This window comes from Mus caroli, chromosome 5, assembly GCF_900094665.2.
Source record: "Mus caroli chromosome 5, CAROLI_EIJ_v1.1, whole genome shotgun sequence".
NCBI lineage: Eukaryota > Metazoa > Chordata > Mammalia > Rodentia > Muridae > Mus > Mus caroli.
Genome location: NC_034574.1, coordinates 33,233,760 through 33,256,217, shown reverse-complemented (window position 1 = coordinate 33,256,217; position 22,458 = coordinate 33,233,760). Strand labels below are relative to the sequence as shown.

General features: G+C 48.3%; 1 protein-coding gene across 7 annotated transcripts in view; it reads left to right on the top strand.

The window, feature by feature from the left end:
• The window catches only part of Slc2a9 (solute carrier family 2 member 9), a 128,173-nt gene that overhangs the window by 77,677 nt on the left and 28,038 nt on the right, over positions 1-22,458 (top strand). For all 7 annotated transcript variants that reach the window (XM_021162163.2, XM_029478108.1, XM_021162164.1 and 4 more), the window contains 3 exons: positions 7,642-7,752; positions 16,979-17,080; positions 19,095-19,170. In XM_021162163.2, coding sequence (XP_021017822.1) covers positions 7,642-7,752; positions 16,979-17,080; positions 19,095-19,170 — 289 coding nt within the window. The remainder of the gene's footprint in view (positions 1-7,641; positions 7,753-16,978; positions 17,081-19,094; positions 19,171-22,458) is intronic.

Sequence of the window (22,458 nt, the reverse complement as noted above, 5' to 3'; positions counted from 1 at the left end):
CCAGGCTGGCCTCGAACTCAGAAATCCGCCTGCCTCTGCCTCCCGAGTGCTGGGATTAAAGGCGTGCGCCACCACGCCCGGCTGACCAATACGTTTTAAGTAGAAGCAGTCTTAGCTGTGCTGGCTTCAGCTTGTTGGAGTCTGAGCTGGGGCCTCCCTAGAGGCCTCTCTCCGATGTCCCAGAAGGTAAAATCCCCAAATGTGGGAAGTGAGGAAGCTGGGTGCGATTGCTTCTTTCTGGGAAATGGAGTGGGATGCCTCACCTCGGGATGTGGTCAGTTCTCCATCCCTGAAGGGATGCAGGCAGGCTTCTGGGCACACAGCACAGAGGGAGGGAAGGATTGCTGTGGGGGAGGACCTCCAGAGAACCCAGATGATTTATACCTGCTTGACAAGAGCCCAGCACCTCCTAGTGTCATTCAGGTGCTGTTCAGGTGGGAGAGGGAGCGACAGCAAAGCCACTGTGCAGAAATTGGGAAATAGCCACACATCCTGCCAGATTTCACCAACTCTAGATTCTATTTTTGGAAACACCTGTGTAAAAATGAGATCACTTGGTTCAGTAGTCATTTTTGCCTTTTTGCCTTGGTCCAGTTAAGTGAGAAGAACTAAGAGCAATTGGGGAAATCAACAGCTCAGCCTTAGGCCCAGAGTGACCACTGCCCATTCTGCAGGTCCCTCCCCTAGATAAACTCAAGGGCAGGTGTATCAGACTCTCAGTGATGCACTGTTTTCTAAGGCTCACACTTAGAGTCTTAAGGACATGTGGAATCCATGCTCAATGAGGCAGTTAGATGGAAAGCCATGCCATTCATTGCTGGGCAGACCTGTCTCCTCCTCCATTTGTATATTCTGTAACAGATGAATCGGGCTGGCGAACCTTCACACCCCACTGCACAGAGTTGTGCCAGAAAAACCTCTCTGGTGGTTTGTAGGGTGGTGATCATTTCTGCCTTCCAAGCTCATGTGCTTTCCCTGAGACAGGACAGAGATCTCCAGACTAACTCAGAGACCTGGCTTTCCACATCACTGTCCCCGTGAACCTATAGCTGGAAACCTGGGCTGTCTGCTTCCTGTGGCCTGACTGTGCACTCAGCTATGGCCCTGATCAGGTGCATACATTAGCAGTTTGTGGGGCCAGAAGCAGTCCTTCAGGCCCCACTGTTATGCAGAGACACTGAGACATTTTCCCAAAGGTTCGCAGCTGGACACTGTATAAAGGAGATTTGAGCACCAATTGTCTGAAACCCAGTTTCTAGGTACTTAAGCCCTAAGGAAAGAGAATCCTCAGTGTCCCAGTCAGATTATCCCACCTGTGTTGTTCAGGCACCACCTCACCCCTAGGCAGCCACAGAACACATCTCGATTTTATAGACAAAAAGACATGTGCTATTTAGTTGTAAATGCCAGCCAAGAGCCTGACACCCTGGCTTGGGTCCAGGCCCTCTCCTGCAGCCTTTTTCTCCACAGCCCAGAGGCCATAGCCAAGAACTAACCCAGATAAAAACAGTAGGTGGCTTTAAAACATGCTCTGTCCCTTCGTTTAGATGACTATGCTCCCTTGGGAAGCACTAGTCAATACTGCCAGGCTGGCACCTTCCCATTGGTCCCTTTGCTCTGTTCCCACAGAGTCCAACAGGGTGGGGGCATCATATGTACTTCTTAGACGAGAAAGACAATGTGGTTTATAGATGGCTCAAGGTCCAATGTGGAGCTTGCCCTGTCAAGTTACACTTGGTCCCATTTTATAGCGAAATTAAATAAGTTTCACCTTCTCTGCACCCTACCTGAATCAGCCAGCCCGGGCTGGTGAAAGCCTGCTTCAAAGAACAATGTAGATGCACTGGAATGACACCTGAGGTTGCCCTCTGACCTAGACATACACACTCAAACGTGTGCGCACACACACACACAAACACACACACACACACACACACACACACACACACACACTACACCTGCACAAGGTTAGGACTTCTCAAATCCAAACCATTCCTATCTGAGGCTGGAATCCCATCTTGAGACTGCAGTGTTTAATGTCATCCTTAGCCCCTGCCCAGCTGCAGCCCTGGGGGTCAAGTTGCCCTGGCTGAGAAACACCCTATGAAATAGGCCTTATGTATCGCTCGGGCCACTGATGCCAGAATCCCTGTTGCCTTCCGTGCTCTCTAGGTTATGGCAACACTGAGTTAACAGCCTTTAGTTACCTCTAAATCCTTTTCCATGATGGGCCATTTGTCCCCTTTCAGTCACCTATAAGACAGCCTCAAGTCAAGGGTCAGACTTTTCAGCGATAGTGGCTCCAAGTTCCTGCAAAGAAGAGATGGTCTGTTGGGGCACACTGATCCAGACACTCTGGAGACTGATGCAGAAGGGTTGGAACCTTGATGCCAGGTAGCCTGGCAGCTATTCTAATTTAACTTACACACCAACAAGGTTATCTGCAGCTAGCAGGAGACTGATAGCACACAGCCCAGCCTTGTGGCCTCTAAGACCAGCAATCTTAAAATTAAGATCAAGTGAAAATAAAGGGCCTTTAAGGGGTCAGCCCTAAGGCTGGAGAGATGGCTCAGTGGTTAAGAGCACCGACTGCTCTTCCGGAGGTCTTGAATTTAAGTCCCAGCAACCATATAGTGGCTCACAACCTTCCTTAATGAGATCTGACGCCCTCTTCTGGAATATCTGAAGACAGCTACGATGTACTTACGTAAATAAATAAATCTTAAAAAGAAAACGGGGGTGGGGGGGTCAGCCCACTCTTGTCCTCTCCCTCCTCTCAATACAAAGGGACTCTTTAAGGAACTGTGAGGTGGGAAGATGGCCCAGCTGGCAAAGTGCTCTCCGTGTGCAAGCTTGAGGACCTGAGTTCAATCCCCACAACCTACAATAAAAAGCCAGTATGGTGGCACATGCCTGTAATGCCAGCACTGGGAGATGGGCAGGTGGAACCCCCCGGGGGTCTCCCTACTTCAATCAGCCAGCCCGGGCTGGTGAGAGAGCCTGCTTCAAAGAATAAGGTGGATGCACCTGGAATGATACCTGGGGTTGACCTCTGACCTAGACACACACGCACCCCCCCACACACACACACACACAGAGAGAGAGAGAGAGAGAGAGAGAGAGAGAGAGAGAGAGTTGTGACAGTCTGGCTAACGCCTGAGTTGACTCAGGGCACTTGCCAAGGGCATTTGATGGGCCAGGGCTTCTACTTGGCAATTTGTCATGTGTGTGGCTGTTTTCAAACCCAGTCTATTTTAGCTGTTTAAGTCCCATGAGACCCTTACTGTGCATATCCTGGCTTGCCACCAAATCTCATGCTTCAAGGCAAAGCTCTTGATAGAACAAGGATGGGCAGGGAAAAACACCGTGCTTTTAACTGGGACCTGAGCAGGACACACAGAGAAAATGCCAGTAGGTTCTGACCAGCAGGGCAAAAGCCTAAGAGAGCAACCAAAAGATATCTAATAAATGAGCAGGCCTTTTCCTCCTAGACCTCAAAACAGAGCCACAGATCACGTGTGTGTGGGAAGTACCCACAGCCAGGTAAAGTATACTATAAATGAATTACATCTCGCCAGTGTACGCATTTCTTGTTACCACTGGACCTTAAAAAAAAAAAATCACATCACTGACATCCAGAAGTTTCAAACCTCTTTTGGATGGATTTGGAGGTCAGAGGTCCTCAAATCAAATCAGGCCACACCCAATCCTGGACACACCAGGAGAAAATCCATTCCCAGCCGTCTTAGGAGCTGCCTCCTTCCCTTGGCTCGTGGCCTCCTTTCTCATCTTCAGAGTCAGCTGCAATGAAGTATGTTTGATTTTTCTCTCCCTCCATCCTCTCCCACCCTTACAACTTCCTCCAACTCTGCCTCCCCATTTCTCCTTCATCTACCGTTCACTCAGGCAATCCAGGAAAAACTGCTGCCTCCAGGGCCTGACCATGTTTAGATTCAGACTTGCTGTGTAATCTAAGATTCTCAGATGCTGGGATTAACACAGAGATGTTTTGGAAGGACCATGGGTCCTGCCATGTCCAGCAAGCATGTCCAGGTCAGCATTACCTTGCTCTGGGTGTTACAGTTTGAATGCGGACTGTCCCTATGTGTTAGGGCACATGGCTCCTAGGTGGTGGTGCTGTGTGTGGAGACTGTGGGCAGCTTACAAGACAGAGGTGAGCTAGAGAAAGTGTGTTCCTCCAGGTCTCGGGGGTCACAACCCAGCTTCCCATTTGCTGTCTACTTCTTGATCTGTAAGATTGTAGGGAGTCTCAGCTCCACGAATCCCACCATGACAGATCACACCGTCTCAAACCACAACCCAACAGCAAACGACAAAAACCGTCCATGTAAGTTACTTCTTAGTGTTTGATCACTACCAGGACAGTTACTCATAAGCTGGACAAAGATGAAGCAGGCCAGAATCTCTTAGCCCACGGCCAGTGTGTTTACAGACAAGAGCAGATAGAGGAGTTAGGAGCCATAGGTTGCAGTGGAGGGGTCTGTATCATGTATCAAGAAGAATGGATTCCCTGGCGGCATCTCCCTACTCTGGTGCCATTGCATAGGGAGTGGCCCCTGCTTTCTCCTCAGTCCTCTCACAGATAGAATGATTATACAGCATGCTGCCTCATCCAAACACTGTGCCAGGAGCCGAGAGTGAGGCATTAGGGGAGATTCAGAAAGACACCAGCCCTGCCCCTGTGGGGCTCCTCAAGGATACACCTTTAAGGAGGAGGGCATCACAGATGCCTTCCACAATGGCTGACAACAGAGGCTCTTTTTTCTAAAGAGTCTGAATGCCTTCATGGAGAGAACCATCTACAAGGATGCTTATTGTTTGTTATATGAAGGCTTTTCCTGGTTACTTCAGCATGCTAGAACCACAGCAGTAGGGAACCTGAGACAGCCTGCAAAAGGGGAAGCGAGTGAAGGGAATTGTTCATGCTGACTTGTCTAGATGGGGGGCAGCTCTGGCTGTGATTCCCCGACACTGAGTGTCCCAGGCACTTTCTTCTTTTTCACAAGGGCCTGAAACTGTCCAATCATATCACCTTCAGTTCATACAGAGGTCAAGGTGAAGGCAGTCATCTCCTGCTTCTCGAAATGAAGGTGGGGGCAGGGTGGTACACGGGTCAGGCAGAAGGGGACAGGCAAGCTCTGCAGACCTCACAGGCTCCAGGCTGGGGCTGGGGGTTAAGGGACAGCTGCCTACTGCTGTCTAGATGCATTTAGCAAGACGGCTCAGTTCTCTTCAAGGCCAGACTACAGTAAACACAGAATGTCTGACTTTTAACCTGCCGAGGATGTCTGCAGCTGCTCCACTTCAGGGAGAATGGAAACTAGAGACATAAGGGGTCATGGAGGCCAGAGAAGCTGAGATGGCATGGGGCTGGAGAGTAGCTTCTACAGGAAAATATACATCAAGTGTTGGTGGGAGCTGGAAGCCCTGCCTCCCTCTGAGTGGAAGGCACAGAGTCCTGTGGCATTAAAGCCAGGGTGACAAAGAATGTCACTTAACTGAGTCTACAATATAATTGTGACTGGGTCTGGAAGGCCATGACCATCCTATGGTATGAAAAGTCTAGGGATACTGAAGGTTCAGATTGACAGATAGCCTCAGAGCTGCAGGGACGGGCGGCTAGTGGGGTACTGCCTCTGTGCCCTGCAAATATATCAGCTAATATTCATTCTGACAGTGCCTAAAGTCCTACCTTCCCTACCCACTCAGTGGGGATACAGATAACACAGGACAGTGGGTCTTTACTTCGTGTGAAATTAAAACCCATCTCTGCCAACTGATCCAAGAATTAGGACAGTAGCTCATGTGCACTGTGGCTCTGGGTGTTTGGGAGACGCTGTGAAAAGTAACCTGTCACTGCAAACCTAACCAGCTTTTGGATATAAGTTAGTCCTGATTCTCTATGCCCTGGGCATGAACAGCTTCCCAAACAAGTGTTTGTAACAAGACATTAGAAACAAGGGCTTCCTCACACAAGTAGGGTAGTATATCCAGTGCTGTGCCTGGCATCAGAGCTGTGGATGTCAGTGACTCTGCCAAGAGCTACACAGTCCCAATGTTTCTGTATATGAGGGGGTGTGGCCAAGAAACTGCCTGCATGACTGATCTATGATACAGTTAAGGGTTTTGTTGTAGCTATGAGAGAGAGAACATCCAGGGGCATCGGGGAAGTCTGGAACAGAGAAAGTAGCCTGAGCATGGCCAGTAGATTGGACACAACCAGGGCTAGGGAATTGGAAGAGAATGCTGGAGATAGTGGGATAGCAAGAGAAAGAGAATAGAGCATATATATATATATATATATATATATATATATATATATATATGTATGTGTGTGTGTGTGTGTGTGTGTGTGTGTAGGTGTGTGTGTGGAGAGAGGGGCGGTAGAAATAGTCAGTGGAAGCAAGAGAGAGTACTGAGATTAAGAGAGGAGAGAGAGTGTAGGAGAGTAAGAAGGTGAGTAGTGAGATAGCCTGCTCACAAGGAGAACTAGTAGCTGTAGGGAGGGAATCCTTTGAGCTGGAGGGAGTTCAGGGTAGGGGAGGTATCTTGAACTTTCAAATATGTAACAGGTACTTGTGATCCTGAAGGAGCCTGGAGGCCAGCGTGGGCTTTCATATGCTGATAGGTCCCCAGGTAGCCATGTGTCCTTCATGCCAGAGGCAGTGGAAGTGATCCCTTTTGGCAGATGGGAATCGGTTTCACAAGCTCCTGGGGAACTAGCTTTCATCCGTCAGAATCCCTCCTATCATCTAGGTTGAGCTCATTTCCGGATATTTGAGTTGTCTTTGGGGTTTGGGGAACTAGTTTTCTTGGGACCTGACTATACATGCACAGTTACACAGACATCAAAAACATCCTCTCTGCTGTGTGTATTGTTGTAGATTTATCATGGCAGTTTCTACTGGGTCATAATAAAATGTTTTGTGGAGCAGAAACAGTTTCTGATTCTCACAGAGCATTCTTGCATTACTTAATGACCCAAGAGGGCTACCGAGGCGCCAACCGTCACACTCAGCATCCTGGCCACAGAAAGGAATGTGAGAAAAAATAAAATAAGTAAACATGAGAGCATATCTCTTTGGTAAAGTTTCTCTAAAGGAAGAGGAGGAAGAGGTAGAGGCAGGAGGGTGTGGTTCGTGAGATGGCTGATCCAGTAAAGCTTCTTGCTACCATGGACCTGCATTCAACCCCTGTGCCCCACGTGGTGGAAAGAGCGAACTGCCGCCTACGACTTCTTTTATGACCTCCCTTCCCCCAACACACACACTGGCATCACCCCTGCAATAAATAAATAAACAAGTAAATGGATACTTGTTAAGACTAAAGTAAAATATGAAGCTTTGTGCTGGTCCCACCAATATGTCTGTGGCTACCTGTTCCTAACTGCAAGGCAATCTTCAAGGAAGCAGGGTCAGGGTGGGCAGGCATCACTCCCAAGAATGCCGGAGTCTGTTAGTGAAGAAGCGTGGGTCGAGGGGCGTCATATGGCTACATGGTACAGCTCACCTGTGACTCTGGATTTGGTGGCAAGGTGCAGAGAGAGCCTCACACCTTAGTCTATTGTGGGAAGGAGCCGAGGTCTCTGGATGACCTCTCTGGATCTTTTCTGCATTACAGATCTGGTTCTACACAAACAGCATCTTTGGGAAAGCTGGGATCCCTCAGGACAAGATCCCATACATCACCCTGAGCACGGGAGGAATTGAGACACTGGCTGCTATCTTCTCTGTAAGTCACCAAAGGCTCCTGAGAATGCCATAGAGGCTGGATGGCACACAGGTATCCAAGGGAGCTACTAGGGTTTGCTTCCTGAGGGGGTGGCCTTGTCAGGGGACCCGGTCTGGATTTGGGAGAGGCTTGTGCTCTACAGACCCTAAGCCCACTTAGGCTCTTCCCTTCTGTATCTTAATTCCTTGGGTCTAAACTCTTCCTAGCTCTGGCTGTGTGATGCTGGACAGTGTGGTCAACCTTTCTGAGCCTTATCTTCTCTCTTGACGAAGCTCTCACATCTGTCTTCTTGAGGGAATGTGGGCTGTGCTTCACTCTGTAGATACACAGTAGCCCTGGGATTTGTCAGCAGTGAAAGAGGTTATGAGCTGACATGTCTGATGTGGCAGAGTATGGGTGCTGACCTAGAAAGAGATGCTTGGTGTCCAGTCTCTCTCGCCAGTCTCCACCAACAAGAGTGATGTCCGCACAAACAGGCAGATTCCCTACCCTCTTGCTGACTTGTCCGAAGAGTCAGTGTTTCTCCTCGCCTTCCTGGATCAGTCTAACAACCTACTTCTTAAAAAACGAATACCATTAGAAATGCAGACGAGTGACGTTCGGGCTCTTTCCTGACCTGCTTTTTGTTAGGGGGAAAATATTTCAATGCTTTGTTATTTGCGAGTGTCACCAAATTCTGTCTCCAGATCTAGACTGCACCAATTCCGTTATTAATTCCAACTTTGAGCAATAGAACTTAGTCAGCCTGGGTGGGGATAGTGGAGGAAGCAGAAGAGGGCTTAGAGTTTGGCTTTTTGTTTTGTGTTTCTATAAGAAATCAATACCAACTTTATTGCAAGTAAATTTGTAAAAACCCAGAGAACTTAAAAGAATAAAGAGATTGCCCCTAGTTAAGCTGTGAGGGGTGGCCTGGGAAATGCCCACCCATCTCCACTCTGTGTACAGCTTTGTTCTGTGCCTGGGAGGCAGCAGCCCTGTCAACATCCCAGCCTGGGTCCTTCTATTTTTTTTTTTTTAACAGAGGCTGTGCAGAATGCTTTCCCTTCTACTATTCATCCGGCCACTTTAATGGGGCACATCAGGTAGCCAGAAAAGCATCTGTCTGAAAAGTTGCTCTGGTAATGAAGGTTGTATCAGCCTCACAAGGCCTGGGTTCCACTTCCTTTCTTATTCATCATCCACGGGGTGAGGTTGTTGGCATTTCTTCTCAGAACATGGATGGAGCAGGTTCCCAGCCCAGCTTTGCTCCTTGTGAGACAGGTGACTCTAGCAAGTTGTTCCATGTCTCTGTGGTTCCCTTGTCCCTTTTATATAAGGACACATCCCTGCCTCACAGACCCAGACTAGGGAGTAAACAAATGACACTAAGTGACTGGAAGGGCTGGAGGATGGGGCTTGCTCAGCAGATGCTCACTGCTCTATGGGGACAAGGAAGTCACACCCTGTCACCTGAAGTGAGGAACTTGTCCTTGTGTCCTTGCAAGAGAATTTCCAGGATCTCTCTCTCTCTCAATCTCTCTCTCTCTCTCTCTCTCTCTCTCTCTCTCTCTCTCTCTCCCCTCCCTCCCTCCCTCCCTCTGTGTGTGTGAGAGTGTGTATGTGTGTGTACGTGTCTCACACATGAGCTTCAGAACTGGATAGCTCTATAATCGCATCCCAATGTCCACTCACCAGCAGGGTGGGCTTAGGGGAATTACCATACATCTCTAAATGGATTTGTGTATTTATAAAATGAGCTTTTAACCCCCTCGCCATCTGTGGCAGGAAAACATTAATGGGTCCCAAAGTTCTCCAGGTCTGAAGTCACAGGCCATGAGATTGGGTCAGAGGGAACTTCATAGGTGGGAATGAGGGCTTGGAGATGCACCTGGGCTTCTCTGGGCAAGCAGTGAACCTTTGAAGTGACAAAAGGAAGAGGTGAAAGGTCAATGAACAGCAGGCATAGGGAACATGTGAGGCAGAAGGGGCGCCATTGCTGCCTGGCCTGGAAGATGATGGAGGAGTCAGATTAGAGAACCTGGAAGGCCCCAGGGGAAACGGGAAAGCCAGAACAGAGAACCTGAAGTTCCTCTGGGAAATAGGAAAGCCAGTCTTTCCTCCCGCAGAGTCTCCACCCCTAAAACTGTGAGATTTCCCCTGTGAGATCTGTTCTAGACTGCTGGCTGCCCAGAGCATAAACTATTACCTTTGCGTTGGTTTAAGCTTCTTGTTAAAGTAACAATGAGATCCTTTAACTCTGCAAGAAAGAGTTGTCATGGAAACAAAAATCAAAGCCAATGGCGGCTCCTCTCCTCCCCCAAACTCAACCTTCAGCAAGTCCTTTGCCTTTCCCAAAGTTTGTGTGACCTGCTTTTCAGGGCTACACAGACAACTTCATGCAACCCTTCAGGGTAATTGTCTATCAATAAAAGGACGCCCTGGTTTCTGTCCCCACTCCCTTTACTGAGATTTTTGACGGTCTATTAAAATGGCTTCGAGGCCTAATAAAACCTGAGATAGAAAGACACTTTCGTTCTTTTGATCTGCTGTTAATTTGGGCAGCGGCCATCACTCAGCAGCTCGCTGGCTGTAAATAACTGCCATCTTGCAGAACAGTGGGCTCTCCAGACTGTGTTTTGCAGCTTCAACTGTGCTGTTCAGATGCCTGAACTTCCAGCGAGGAAGTGTCATTCACCCGTGAGGATGAGGGTCTACCATGGTCGGGCAGGGGCCATGGAGAGCCTGCCCTGCCTCTGGTGGGAAGCACAGACTGTGTTATTATTACAAGTCAGAGGCAGAGTCCACAGCACCATGGTCTTGTCTGTGGCAGCACAGCTTGGGACTGTGCTACAGTGAACTAAATGCAAATCTTTAAGAGTTTCCAAACTTCCCAGGAGTCTCTGTGGCCATGAGGGTGACAGGGCACAACAGGGACTTATTTGGGCTCAGTGGTCTCCCGGCCCTGCTGTTGGTCATGATCTGGGGCCAGCTTTGGTGCCAAACGCCTAGCTTTTCAGACCCTCGATTTCTTCTTAGGGAGTACTGGTAGTAACAGATCATACCAACAGGAATTGCTGGAGACTACACTAAGCTCAATGGAGACTCAGTACATGCCACTTAGGATATGAAACTCACATGCTAACCTCCACCAGTCCCCTAGCCCCCCAGGGTGACCTCATTTGGAGACAGGTCATTGCAAGTTTTGTTAGTTAAGCTAGGATCAGGTTATTCTAAAGTGAGTTGAGGCCCAAATGGTGAGTCTTTATAAGTAGGGAAATTTTGGAAACAGACACCTACAGGGAGACCACCCATGAATATTGGAGTCTCTCTGCTAAAGGACAAGGACACCAGAATGGAGGAGAAGGCCAGGGCAGATCTCAGAAGGCAGAGGAGGGTTGGGGGCAGATGCCGAGAAGGCTGGGGTGTGCTGGAGCAGACCCTGAGAAAGCAGGGGCAGGGCTGAGACATCACAGGGAGCCAGGCTCTTGATCTTGGAGTTAAAGCTTGGGCCAGATGAGGAGCATCCCTGCAGCCTGAGCCCTTCTGTCTGCAACACACAGTTACTGCAGCTGGGGAAATGAATGTAATCACTGATGGTTGTTTGAGACATAGAACAAAGCATAAAGGGACTCAGCAGAGGAGACACCCCAGCAGGTTAAAACAGAACCAGCCATCTGCTTTGGCCCCACCAAAGCAGATGTGAGCATTTGCAGGCAGCCTCCCCTGAGCTGGACCATTCTGAGAATTAGAACCCGTGTAGGAACTTGACACAGTGCTCAGCATTTGCAGACCTGACTGTTCAATGACTGCCATGCCCTCTGAGAGTTCATACCTGCGAGAAAGCAAGATTTGGGTCTTAGAAGATACCCTGTTCTCTGCCCATCCCAGGCTGGGTCTTTTCTGATTCTGATTCCCATGCTCTGACTCTTGCCTGGCTGACTGGATGCTTGAAGGTTGCCCCCAGTGAGTGCCTCAGAAGCCTCAGGGAAGTACCATGGGGATAATATCCCAGTTGGGTTCACCTGTTTCTGCTTTTGCATTTTGGTTGGATTATCTTAAGCCTGTTTCAAAAGATGCTGAAAAAAAAATGAAAAGGTTAGCTGCAGGCTGGGAGGCTGTATAAACATCTGACAGGGAGCTTAGGTCCTACATATGTAAAGAACCCTGAGAAATCAAGAAGACCAACTGCTCTCTGAAAGTATTCGAATAGCTCTTTACCAAAGAAGATTCTCAAAGGTCATAAAGCACAGGAAAAAGGTCTCAGTGCCAGTAGCCATTAGGGAAGTTAAAATGCACAAGATCCTGTCATTCACCAAAAGAGCAGACAAAATTTAATTTCTGATTAATTCCAAATGTTGCCAAGGAAATAGAGTAACAGGAACAAACTCTCACACTGCTAGTTGACTTTAGAGTCATATACTCATTTAGAGAACATTTTTGACAGTTACCTATGCACTCACCGTTCCATGCATGAGTATTTACCCAAGAGAAACAAAATCCATGTCTACATAGAGACCCATATGTTGATGTATCAGAGACCAAACCTAGAAGCAACCCAGTGTCCATCAACAGGTGTATGGAGAAACCAGTTGTGGTATATCCACTGAGTGGAATATTTCTCAACCATGAAAAAGAACGATTCATGTGTATCACACACACACACACACACACACACACACACACACACATAGGTATCAAAAACGCTATCAAGATTCTAAAATTCTAAAACTGTTCACTCTAAACCTAGTGTTAGAAAGTGGATCAGGGGCTACTTGGGACTGAGGGAAGGGACATAGGGAGTCTTTTGATGGATGTGGGAATTTTCTATATCTCGATTGTGGTTATAGTAATAGGGAACAAAATTATAACTCAATAAAGTGAACTTTTAAAATTCTACCCGGAACATTTTGCCACTGCTGTGTGCCCAAAGGTCCCAACACACTGAGGGCCGGGGTTGGGTGGGTGGTGGCAGCTTTGAGGGGACCTTACAGCACAGAGTCCCCAGAAGGCTTCTTAAAGCACCAGAAGCTTGACAGTCGGTTCCCAGTTGACACAAGTAACCTTCCAGAGCAGCTGTTCATCTTGAGTTAGTGACTTCCCTGACGGCTTGAGTTCAGGGTAGGAATTCTAATCCCTTCAGACAGGCTGCACTTCAGCAGGGCCTGGAGGGGGAGCACACTGATGCCCTGATGCAGTAGGACCAGAGGGCCATTACCTCACTCCCATCTTTGTGAAAGCTGTAGCCTCAGGGGGCTTCCTAGACCTACCTTCCTGATGCTGAGGCCCTTTAATACAGTTCCTCATGTTCTGGTGACCCCCAACCATTGAATTAGTCCATTACTACTTCATAACTGTAGTCTTGCTACTGTTATGAGTCATAATGTAAATATCTCCTATGCGGCCCCTGTGTGTGTGTGTGTAAGGGGTGGGAGGTCACAGCCCTCACAGGACCAGGACTTCTGAGCTCTGTCACTTCCCATGCAAGGAACACATGTGAGCTTCAGGCTGACTCGACTTCCTGCTTCCTCAGTGACCTGGGGGAAACCATATCTCCTCCCCAACGAAGCCCCTGAATATTGATGTCATAGTGTAAAAGACTGGTTCTTAGCTAGCTTGTACTTGGGGGACATTTTCAAATGTTGACACTGTGTTTGGCTCACTTGAAGGAGCTTCTTCTCTCCAGAGCCCTGTCCCCTAGGCTAACGAAACCTTTTGTTATGTTTGAAAACATGGATATCAATCAACGATGCATGTCCATCTCTGTGGAATGTAACACATTGTCACGCCCGAGTGTAATACTCGTAATCTTGGACTCACAGCACGAGGCAGGCTCAGCCCACTGTAACCACAGAGACTCCCTGTGTAGCAATGTGACACATTAATCTCTAGCTGTGACATGCTAACCTCAGCACAGCTGTTACATGTGTCAGAATCAGAGTTGCAATGTAACATGCTAATCTCACTGTGACCTGGTCCCCTATGCCATATGGAAGCTTGTTCCTGGCAGTCTCTGTGCTGATTTCAGCACCTCGTCCATCAGGGACTCTAGCTTAGCATCTCTGTGATACCGATGAAACAAAGCCACCCCCCATCCTCCAGCTCCTCCCTCCCTCCCTCCCTTCCTCCCTCCCTCATCTCTCCCTCCCTGTCTCTTCCTCCCTCTGCCTCTCCCTCCCCCCCCTCTCTCCTTCTCCTTTGTATTTTCTCTCCACCCTCTTTTCCCACAAAGTTCTACTCTCCTTCGCTTTTTCTGTGACTCTCCCTGGCCCCTGTACTCCACCATGCCTCCCATAGAGTTAGCTCATTGCCCCCTCCTCTCTGTCTTCACTGCCCTTCCTGCACACTGCATATCTGCCTTGCTCACTCCATCAGCAAAGAACCCATGGCAGCCAGGGGTGGTCCTGGATTCTGGGGGAAACAGTGAAGTGAGGGCCTCCAGGGAGGGCAGGGAGAAAAGAGGATCAGCCGAGGACTTAATGCTCTATGTGTTCAATGGTTGAACATGAAGATGGGACACTGGGCTGCTACAAACTGAGGGCTTTGCCAGTTTCTACTTTTGGGAAAGTTAATATCTTCGAAGCTAGAAAAGATTCTGCGGGACTCCCTGCTTCAACCCTTTATCGGTCATGTGCCTTGAACAACTTCCCAATGACTCTTGGTTTTTATTTTTGTTTGTTTTGTTTGTTTGTTTCACTTGTATAATGGGGCAAAGAAGGCCCATTTCATGGGGTGTATTTGTGCGAATTAACTGATTAGTATTTAGAATGTGCTCAGTGCCTGCCTCCAACAGAATGGGTGCTCAGAAATGACCCCACTCCTGTCACCTAGGCTAAATCTGTGGCCATACAAAAAGAAGTTGATTCATGGAAGGGCTGGCCTTCATATCCAAAGCCATGGAGACTAATTAAAGATAGGAGTGAGAGCAGCCACCCAGGCCATTCTTTGACTGACAGTTGCTCCTGAGTTAAGTTTAGGCTCAGCATGCTTTCTTTCCCTCTCAGCTCACAGCTACCCTGCAGAGACACTACCACCCACACTTCCCAGGTCAGGAAACTCAGGCTCAAAGAAGTTCAGTCAGTCAGTCATCCCTCCTGCATGCAAGGAAAACTGAAAGGCAGAGCCAGGTCTTGAGCGCAAGTCAGCCTGTCTTCCAACCCAAATCCCTCTGAATATCCTCTTTGCTCTATTCTCTTGGGTCAGGTTCTGAAGAGGTGAAGTTTGGAAGGCCTGGGTCTGCAGGAAAAAGCCCTTTTACCAGTTGGGGTATCTCCACCTACTGCCAGTCCTTGACTATGCACTAAAGGCCCCTCCTGTCCCAGCAAAGTCACTCCTGGGTGATCTTGTCCCAGGCTGCTCCCCATAGCCAAATGGTCTGAGTTATCACCTGGCTTTTGGGACTGTATTCTCCAAATAGCCAATGTCATTCATGCTCCAGTTCCTGTTCTGCCTAGATTGCAGCTCCCATTCATCTGAGGAGAAAGACCACCTCCCAGACAGCTTCTAGTCACCTGGCTTCTGGTAAGCAGGGCACAGACTCCCTGCATTGGAACTCTAAGGCAGAGTTCCCAAGGCTTCTGGGCCTTGTCACCTGAAGCTGACAGGCAAGAGATCACATGCTCAGACCTCATGGCCCTCAGCAATGTCACTACATCTGCTCACCCAAAGCAGATGGCTTTAATGGATGGATGGATGGATAGATGGATGGATGGGTGGATGGATAGATAGATGGATGGGCAGATCAGTGGGTGGATGGATGGATGGACTGATGGATGGACTGATGGATGGATGGGTGGATAGATAGATGGATGGGCAGATCAATGGGTGGATGGATGGATGGACTGATGGATGGATGGGTGGATAGGTAGATGGATGGGCAGATCAATGGGTGGATGGATAGATGGACTGATGGATGGACTGATGGATGGATGGGTGGATAGATAGATGGATGGGCAGATCAATGGGTGGATGGATGGATGGATGGATAGATGGATGGATGGGCAGATCAATGGGTGAATGGATGGATGGGTAGATGTGTGTGGAGTTTTAACTTAGTGTGGGTTTTATTCTGGCATTTTCACACATCATTCGTTCTTGTTGATCCTCCCCATTCCTCAGAACAGCCCCCTGATTCCTTGTCACAGGAATTCTGTTATCCCCCCTTTCTCTCTTCCTCCCACTTAAAGATCTCTTCCCCTCAAAGGACTCTAAGTCAGCCAGCCATAGACACCTGCTTATCCACGTTCCTTCCTGCTCTATTCACAGTAGCCAGGAAGTGGAGCATCTCCTACAGGTGCATGGATAAGGACAATGTGGTGCATCTACACTGTGGAATAGCTGTCAGCCTTAAAGGAAACCGAAATCCTGACACGTGCAGGAAAACGGACGGAACTAGAGATATTTATGTTAAACAAAGTAACTCAGAAAACAAACGTTACAGGTTTTTCTCACATGAAGATCATGTGTGTGTGTGTGTGTTGGGGGGGTATTAGGAAGAAGACCATGAGAGGGGAAAGGAAGTGCCACTTTCAATAGGAATCTTCCCAGCTCCAAGCTTTTGCTTGAGCCGACCTTCCACCTACCTGACAAGCTTTGCCTATTTCTGTCTCCTCTAGGAAGCCCTCCTAACTGCTCCATTGAGCTCAATCATGAGTTTTGATGACACCTTGAGTTTAGCTCCTAGCCTCCTCATTTTCTGCTGTGACCTGTTCTAGGTTACCTCATCTCTGATCCTTGATGTTCTTTCTCTGTGAAGCAGTGGGGACGGGAACCTAATATAAACAGCAGGCAGTCCCTTATTTAATCCATTCAACCCCTTGATACCTCAGGGTGGGGCAGGGTGAGGTGACAGTGTTCCTGCCTCAAGTCATAAGCTGAAGTCCAGACAGCTGCAAAGTAGCAGACCTGGGATGTCGGTCTAGGCCCACCTCACTCTGACACTTGCCTTCCCACATTATTACTGTATTTTAGGGTCACTGCTTCTACCCACCGTGGTGGCAGACAGAAGAGTCAGTGGGAAGAGACCAGTAATAGTCTCAAAGCTGCAGCTGCGGAGAACTGGGTGGGAGGACAGGGCTGCTGGGGCTGCATATGGTTGTCCTAGTTCATACCCCATTGGTCAAAGCAGCCCTCCATAGCCTTCCACAGCCCTCCACCATCTTCCCAGGACTTGGGTCCCCTTTGTATGGGCTTGAAGTGAACTCTCTCTCTCTCTCTCTCTCTCTCTCTCTCTCTCTCTCTCTCTGAGTAGGGCTTGGTCATTGAGCGCTTAGGAAGGAGACCTCTCCTCATTGGTGGCTTCGGGCTGATGGCCCTATTCTTTGGGACCCTCACCGCAACACTGACCCTGCAGGTAAGATATTGTGCCTGTCATGTTTTAAGGGGATCAGTGGGTAGCTGCCTCAGCTGTCATCACTTTGGTCTTGTGGGTTCGTCCTCTCAACAGACCCCTCCTGTGAGGCATCTCTCCCATGGAGCCTCACCTCCAGAGCCCTGAGGGGCATTGGCGATGGGCCCTGAAACTTGGAATAAGAAAGGGCCCTGCTACTGTCACAGATGACCTGTGTTGTGGAAGGGACTCCTCCCTTCCCTGCTCCTCAGTTTACCTATCTTTGGAGTGGGGGATTATGTTAAATGCCCCTATGGTGCCCCCTCTAGTTCTCACCTCCTGGTAAAGGGAGCTGGGTACTGTGTGTCAGGTGACTTCTCAGTAACCCCTCTGTCACCTGGATCCCTCATGCTAGAGTCCTGGCTTTTCTACTTACTGTGCTCTGGCTCCTTCTGGACTCTAACTCTACAAGGGAAAGTCATCCCTGTATCCTGGGATGCTGTGAGGAGCTGCTGAAAGCATGTGGGGGGAGTGATGCAGGACTGTGTGTTTACACCTATAGGTGCCTATATTTACACAGGGGAGCAATTACACCCGCTTGCCTTGAGAAACTCAGATTGTCTCCTTTGAAAAACTTAATATTTTATTTTATGCATGTGGATGTTCTCCCGACATGTGTGCCTGCACACCACACGTGTGACTGGTGCCCATGGAGGACAGATTCTCTAGAACTGGAGTTATAGATGGTTGTGAGCCACCATGTGAGTGCCGGGAAGTGAACTTGGGTCCTCTGCAAGAGCAGCAGGGGCTCCTAACCACTGAGCCATCTCTCCAGCCCCAGATTACCTCCTTTTATGGAGGGAAAGTCAGAATCATAAATACAAGTGATCAAGTTTCACAGCTGGATAAAGGCAGAGGTGGACTGGATCCCAGGGTCTTTATTACAGGCCCATAGCTTTCCTTCTGATCCCTACCCTTCTCAGGGCAGCCTGCACTCATGGAGTACCTATGGGTGTCTCAAGCCAGCAGTGCTGGTAAGTTTGGGCATTTTTTCTTTTCAGGAATAAATCTTGACATTGAAAGTTGGGCATCTTGGTCATCTGTCAGCATCAACATGCTAACATTCCAAACAGTTCTAGAAAGAGGCAAAGGTAGTGTGGTGATGTCAGAAGCCAAGTCCTTCTGGCTCTTCCATGGGAGACGGTGTGTTGCCTGAGCTTGTATTTTCCTGTATCCAGGTATATAGTTGTCCTGAGCTGGATGGCTTGGCTGTGTCCTTGGTCATCTGAGGTTTTGAGAGAAAATAATGGAAGCTGCTCTGGAATCGGTCTTTCTTCTGCTTCAAACATCCCCTCAGTCTAAGTCCCACCCAACAGGACCTCAGAGCTCTCTCAAGACCTGCCTATAGATGAGTGACAGGAACCCCAGACACATTCCATAAATGAGTTAGTGCCCCACACTCTTGGGATGGCAGGAGTGTGAGTGTGGTGCTTTACACAGGAGGAGTGGTACTGAGTGAAGTGTGATGGTGTTTGCCTGAACATTTGCTCCAATCGATGCCTTCCTTTCGAGCGGTGGTTCTCAGGGTCATGATCTCTTGGAGAGTTGAATGACTCTTTCACAGAGCTCGCCTAAGACCATCGGAAAATGCAGATATTTACATTATGATTCCTAACAGTAGTTATGAAGTAATTTTAAGTAATATGAAATAATTTTATGGTTGGGGTCACCCCAACATGACGAACTGTATTCAAGGGTCACGGCGTGAGGAATTGAGAATGACTGCTTTCGAGCATTTGGTTTGCTGGGAACTGTACACTTATTTACACTCCCTGCTTACTGGTGACTATGGAATTCTGCCGGCATCATCTCCTTGCAACCCACATCAGAGAGCAGAATGGCCAAGTGGTTGCCTGTTTGCAGCGACTGGGGCTCAGGGATAGGAATTGGCCTGTCACACAAATGAAGTCAGGAAAATGCAAAACCACAGGTTCCCTGGCCATCCCACAGCTTCTCACCTGTTCATGTCCTTCTGCAGGACCAAGCTCCCTGGGTCCCTTACCTCAGCATTGTGTGCATCTTGGCCATCATTGCCTCGTTCTGCAGCGGTCCAGGTAGGATACCCTCCCTCATGGTGCCTGGCCTGGGAAGTGGGGAGAAGGGGTAGATATCTCCTTGTCCAGTGTGAAACTTAGGCCCTAGGAAGAAGCAAAACCTAATGGGGGAAAGGGTGTGGCCCTGCTTGCCCTTAGGACTTACCAAAGTGCAGTGGGCTACCTTCATTCTGTTCCCAGAAGGCAGGTACAGGCTAATGCACAGACCTGCTGATGGTAATGTCTGAGAGCCCAAAAATGATGAACCCAGGATGCCATATGCCAGGCTCAGGAATGGCTTGTGAGGAATCAAAGGTAATCAAGCTACATCCATGCCTTGGAGAAGTCGAGGGTGACCTGGGAAGTTCACTGATGGCAGGGATTCATGTGTCACAGCACTCTCTATGAACCCGAGAGAACAAACTCCCTCCGGGATCCTGGCAGCTCTGGAGAAGAGCACTATCAATAAGTAGCTGGGGAGCGTTCTGGCTGCAGACCTGGCCCGCATCCACCACCTTGCATGGTACCTGTTAACTGTGGAGCCACAATTAGTGGAACTTTAATTAATGCAGTTCCACTGTTTCCTAGCCATTCATCCACTGGGAAGGTCTGTTCTTCTTGTAGTACCTCAGTTTCCCTCTCTGTAGGATGGAGTTTTCTTCATGGTCTTGCCATTTTCTGGTTTTGTATCTGTGTCATGCTAGAGACTCTATAAGACTGATGCTGAGAGGAAGGATTAGGACAGCATCCAATGTGGCAGCACACTCTCTCCCTGATACGACTTCATAACCTTTTTTTTTTTTTTTTTTTGGTTTTCTGTATGTTGATGAAAAGACTGAATTGTGGAACAGGGCTTCAGTTAGTCATGTATTGCCTAGTGTGCAAGATGGCCCCAGCATCTCCTAAACCAGTCATGGTGACATTTGCTTATTTGATTTCTAGCAAAAGAAATGGAGTTAAACCTGTGTTATTTGTCGTTGATTTTGAAGGGGAGTCATGTTGGTTCCCATTTGTGATTGGCGGATGGAAAGCTTTTGTCCTCATCCAGAGTTTTAGGGAACTCTGATAAGATGACAGAGGAGATCTTGTAATGATCAAGGAAGCACCAGTTCACCACACACACACACACACACACACACACACACACACACACACACACACCTTGAAGGCAAGGTGTTCAGAACAGCTGGAGGACAAAGGGAACACTGTGCTGGCTTCACTAGATTTGTGTCAACTTGACACAAACTAGAGTCATTTTGGAAAAGGGAAATGCCCCTTACCACATTGACCTGTGGACAAGCTTGTAGTATGTTTTCTAGATTGGTGATGGATGTGGGAAGGCCTAGTTTACTGTGGGCATTGCTTCCCATGGGCTGCTGGTCCTGAGAGCTATAAGAAAGCAGGCTGAGCAAGCCACGAGTTAGCAAGCCAGTAAACAGTACCTGCATAGCCTCTGAACCAGTTCCTGCCTCCAGGTTACTTCCCTGACTTCTCTGAGTGATAGAGCTGTAAGCTAAAATAAAAACACATCACTCCCCAAACTGCTTTCGGTCACAGTGTTTTACTTCAGCTAAGACTTAGCTAAGACAGGTACCTATCAGTCAGGGCAGTGAGCTATCAGGATACACGCTGCATACTGCAGCGACCTATAGACCTGGGGACCTAATCGTGTTTCCTAATATTGATGACCAACAACCGCTCCTCACCTCTCCTGTGATCTTTCCCCAGCTATCCGCTGATATTAGACCAGATGCCCCCACTAGCAGCTTTGAACATATAGGATGCTCTCTTACCTTCCTGCTCACCAGTTCAATCCTGAGGTGCAATCAGCATGTTGAATAGAGAAAAGGACAGGCCATTTTCCCCATTTGATCTGCCCTCCCTATGCTAGGGACAGAAAATCGATTACAGGTGAGCCTCCAGATTCTTTCCCAATGAACTTTATTCTCAATTTATAGACTAAGAGAAAAGCAATTCAGGTTGATTAATTTCCTGAGTCACAGAGCTGAGAAAGAGCAGATTTGGACCTTCACCATCTTATCCTAAGACCCATGATTTAACGCCTTGGTATATATATATATATATATATATATATATATATATATATATATACCAAGTATATATACCTATATACTTGGTATATATATACCCGGTTGGTGTGCGTTAACTGCTTGCTAAAACTTGAGTAGAATTAGGTACATTTTGAGATTGACCTACAAAGTTAAAAACTACTATGGTGGCTCTGGCTAAAGGAACTTGCCCCCAAGCCTAAAGATATGCACTGGATCCTAGGACCCACATGGTAGAAGGAGAGAACCAATCCCTCCCCAACACAACTTGTCCTCTCATCTCCACACATGTACCCACACTTATGTAAACAAATATAACTTTTTAAAATGACTCAGAGGGAAAGGGGCCTACCCAGAGATTTCTGGATCTGAGGAGGAAGCTCCCACGTGTTCCTCCTCAGGATGAGGTTCACGGCCATCTTCACCAATCTACCCTGCATGCATCTACACAGGACACAGTTTTGTCACTTGTGACAGATCTTCCCAGATGAAGGTGACCCTAAAGTCTGATGGTTTCCATAGCAGCTTCCATCCGTTTCTGCTTCAGACATCGTCCCTGACTGGCCTTGGGCTTTAGCTCTTAAATCCAGACCCTAAGTCAAAGCACTTGATGTTGACGAGAAAACTTTTATGTTTTGGGGCATGAAATGCTCAGCTCTACGCTGGTATCTAGGGGGCCCCCTCCAGGGAAGTCACCTGCACCCTACAAGCACAGATTAACTTTTGGTCCTGATACTGCATCTCCAAACCCCTGGTGTTCACTTAGTGGCCATGCCTCCCCAGCAAACAATAATCTCAGCCACAAGGGGTTGAGGACCACAGTAAACCTCACATTTAAGGTTGCCAAGCCCAAGGACCAGGGAGATGACCTGTCTTAGGGAAATCCAGACTGTGAGAGCCTTGGCATCTGCCTAAGTCGCTGGGAAGAGCCCATCCTGGGAGGGGCTCTCTAGAAAAATAAGGAATGAGGGAGCTGAGAGATAAATGGTTGAGATTGCCCCTGGTGATAAAGAGAGGAGGGATATGTTTGGTGGATGTGAGGTGAGTTGTAGGGGAAGGAGGTGCCTCCACCCATGCTGAGGCATCCTTCCTCCTGAGGGACCAGCCACACGACTGTATAGTATAGAATAGAGTTTATTCAGGGCATGGAGGGGGAGCTAAGAGGGTAGTAGAGGTAGAGAAAGGAGAGAGAGAGAGAGAGAGAGAGAGAGAGAGAGAGAGAGAGAGAGAGAGAGAGAGA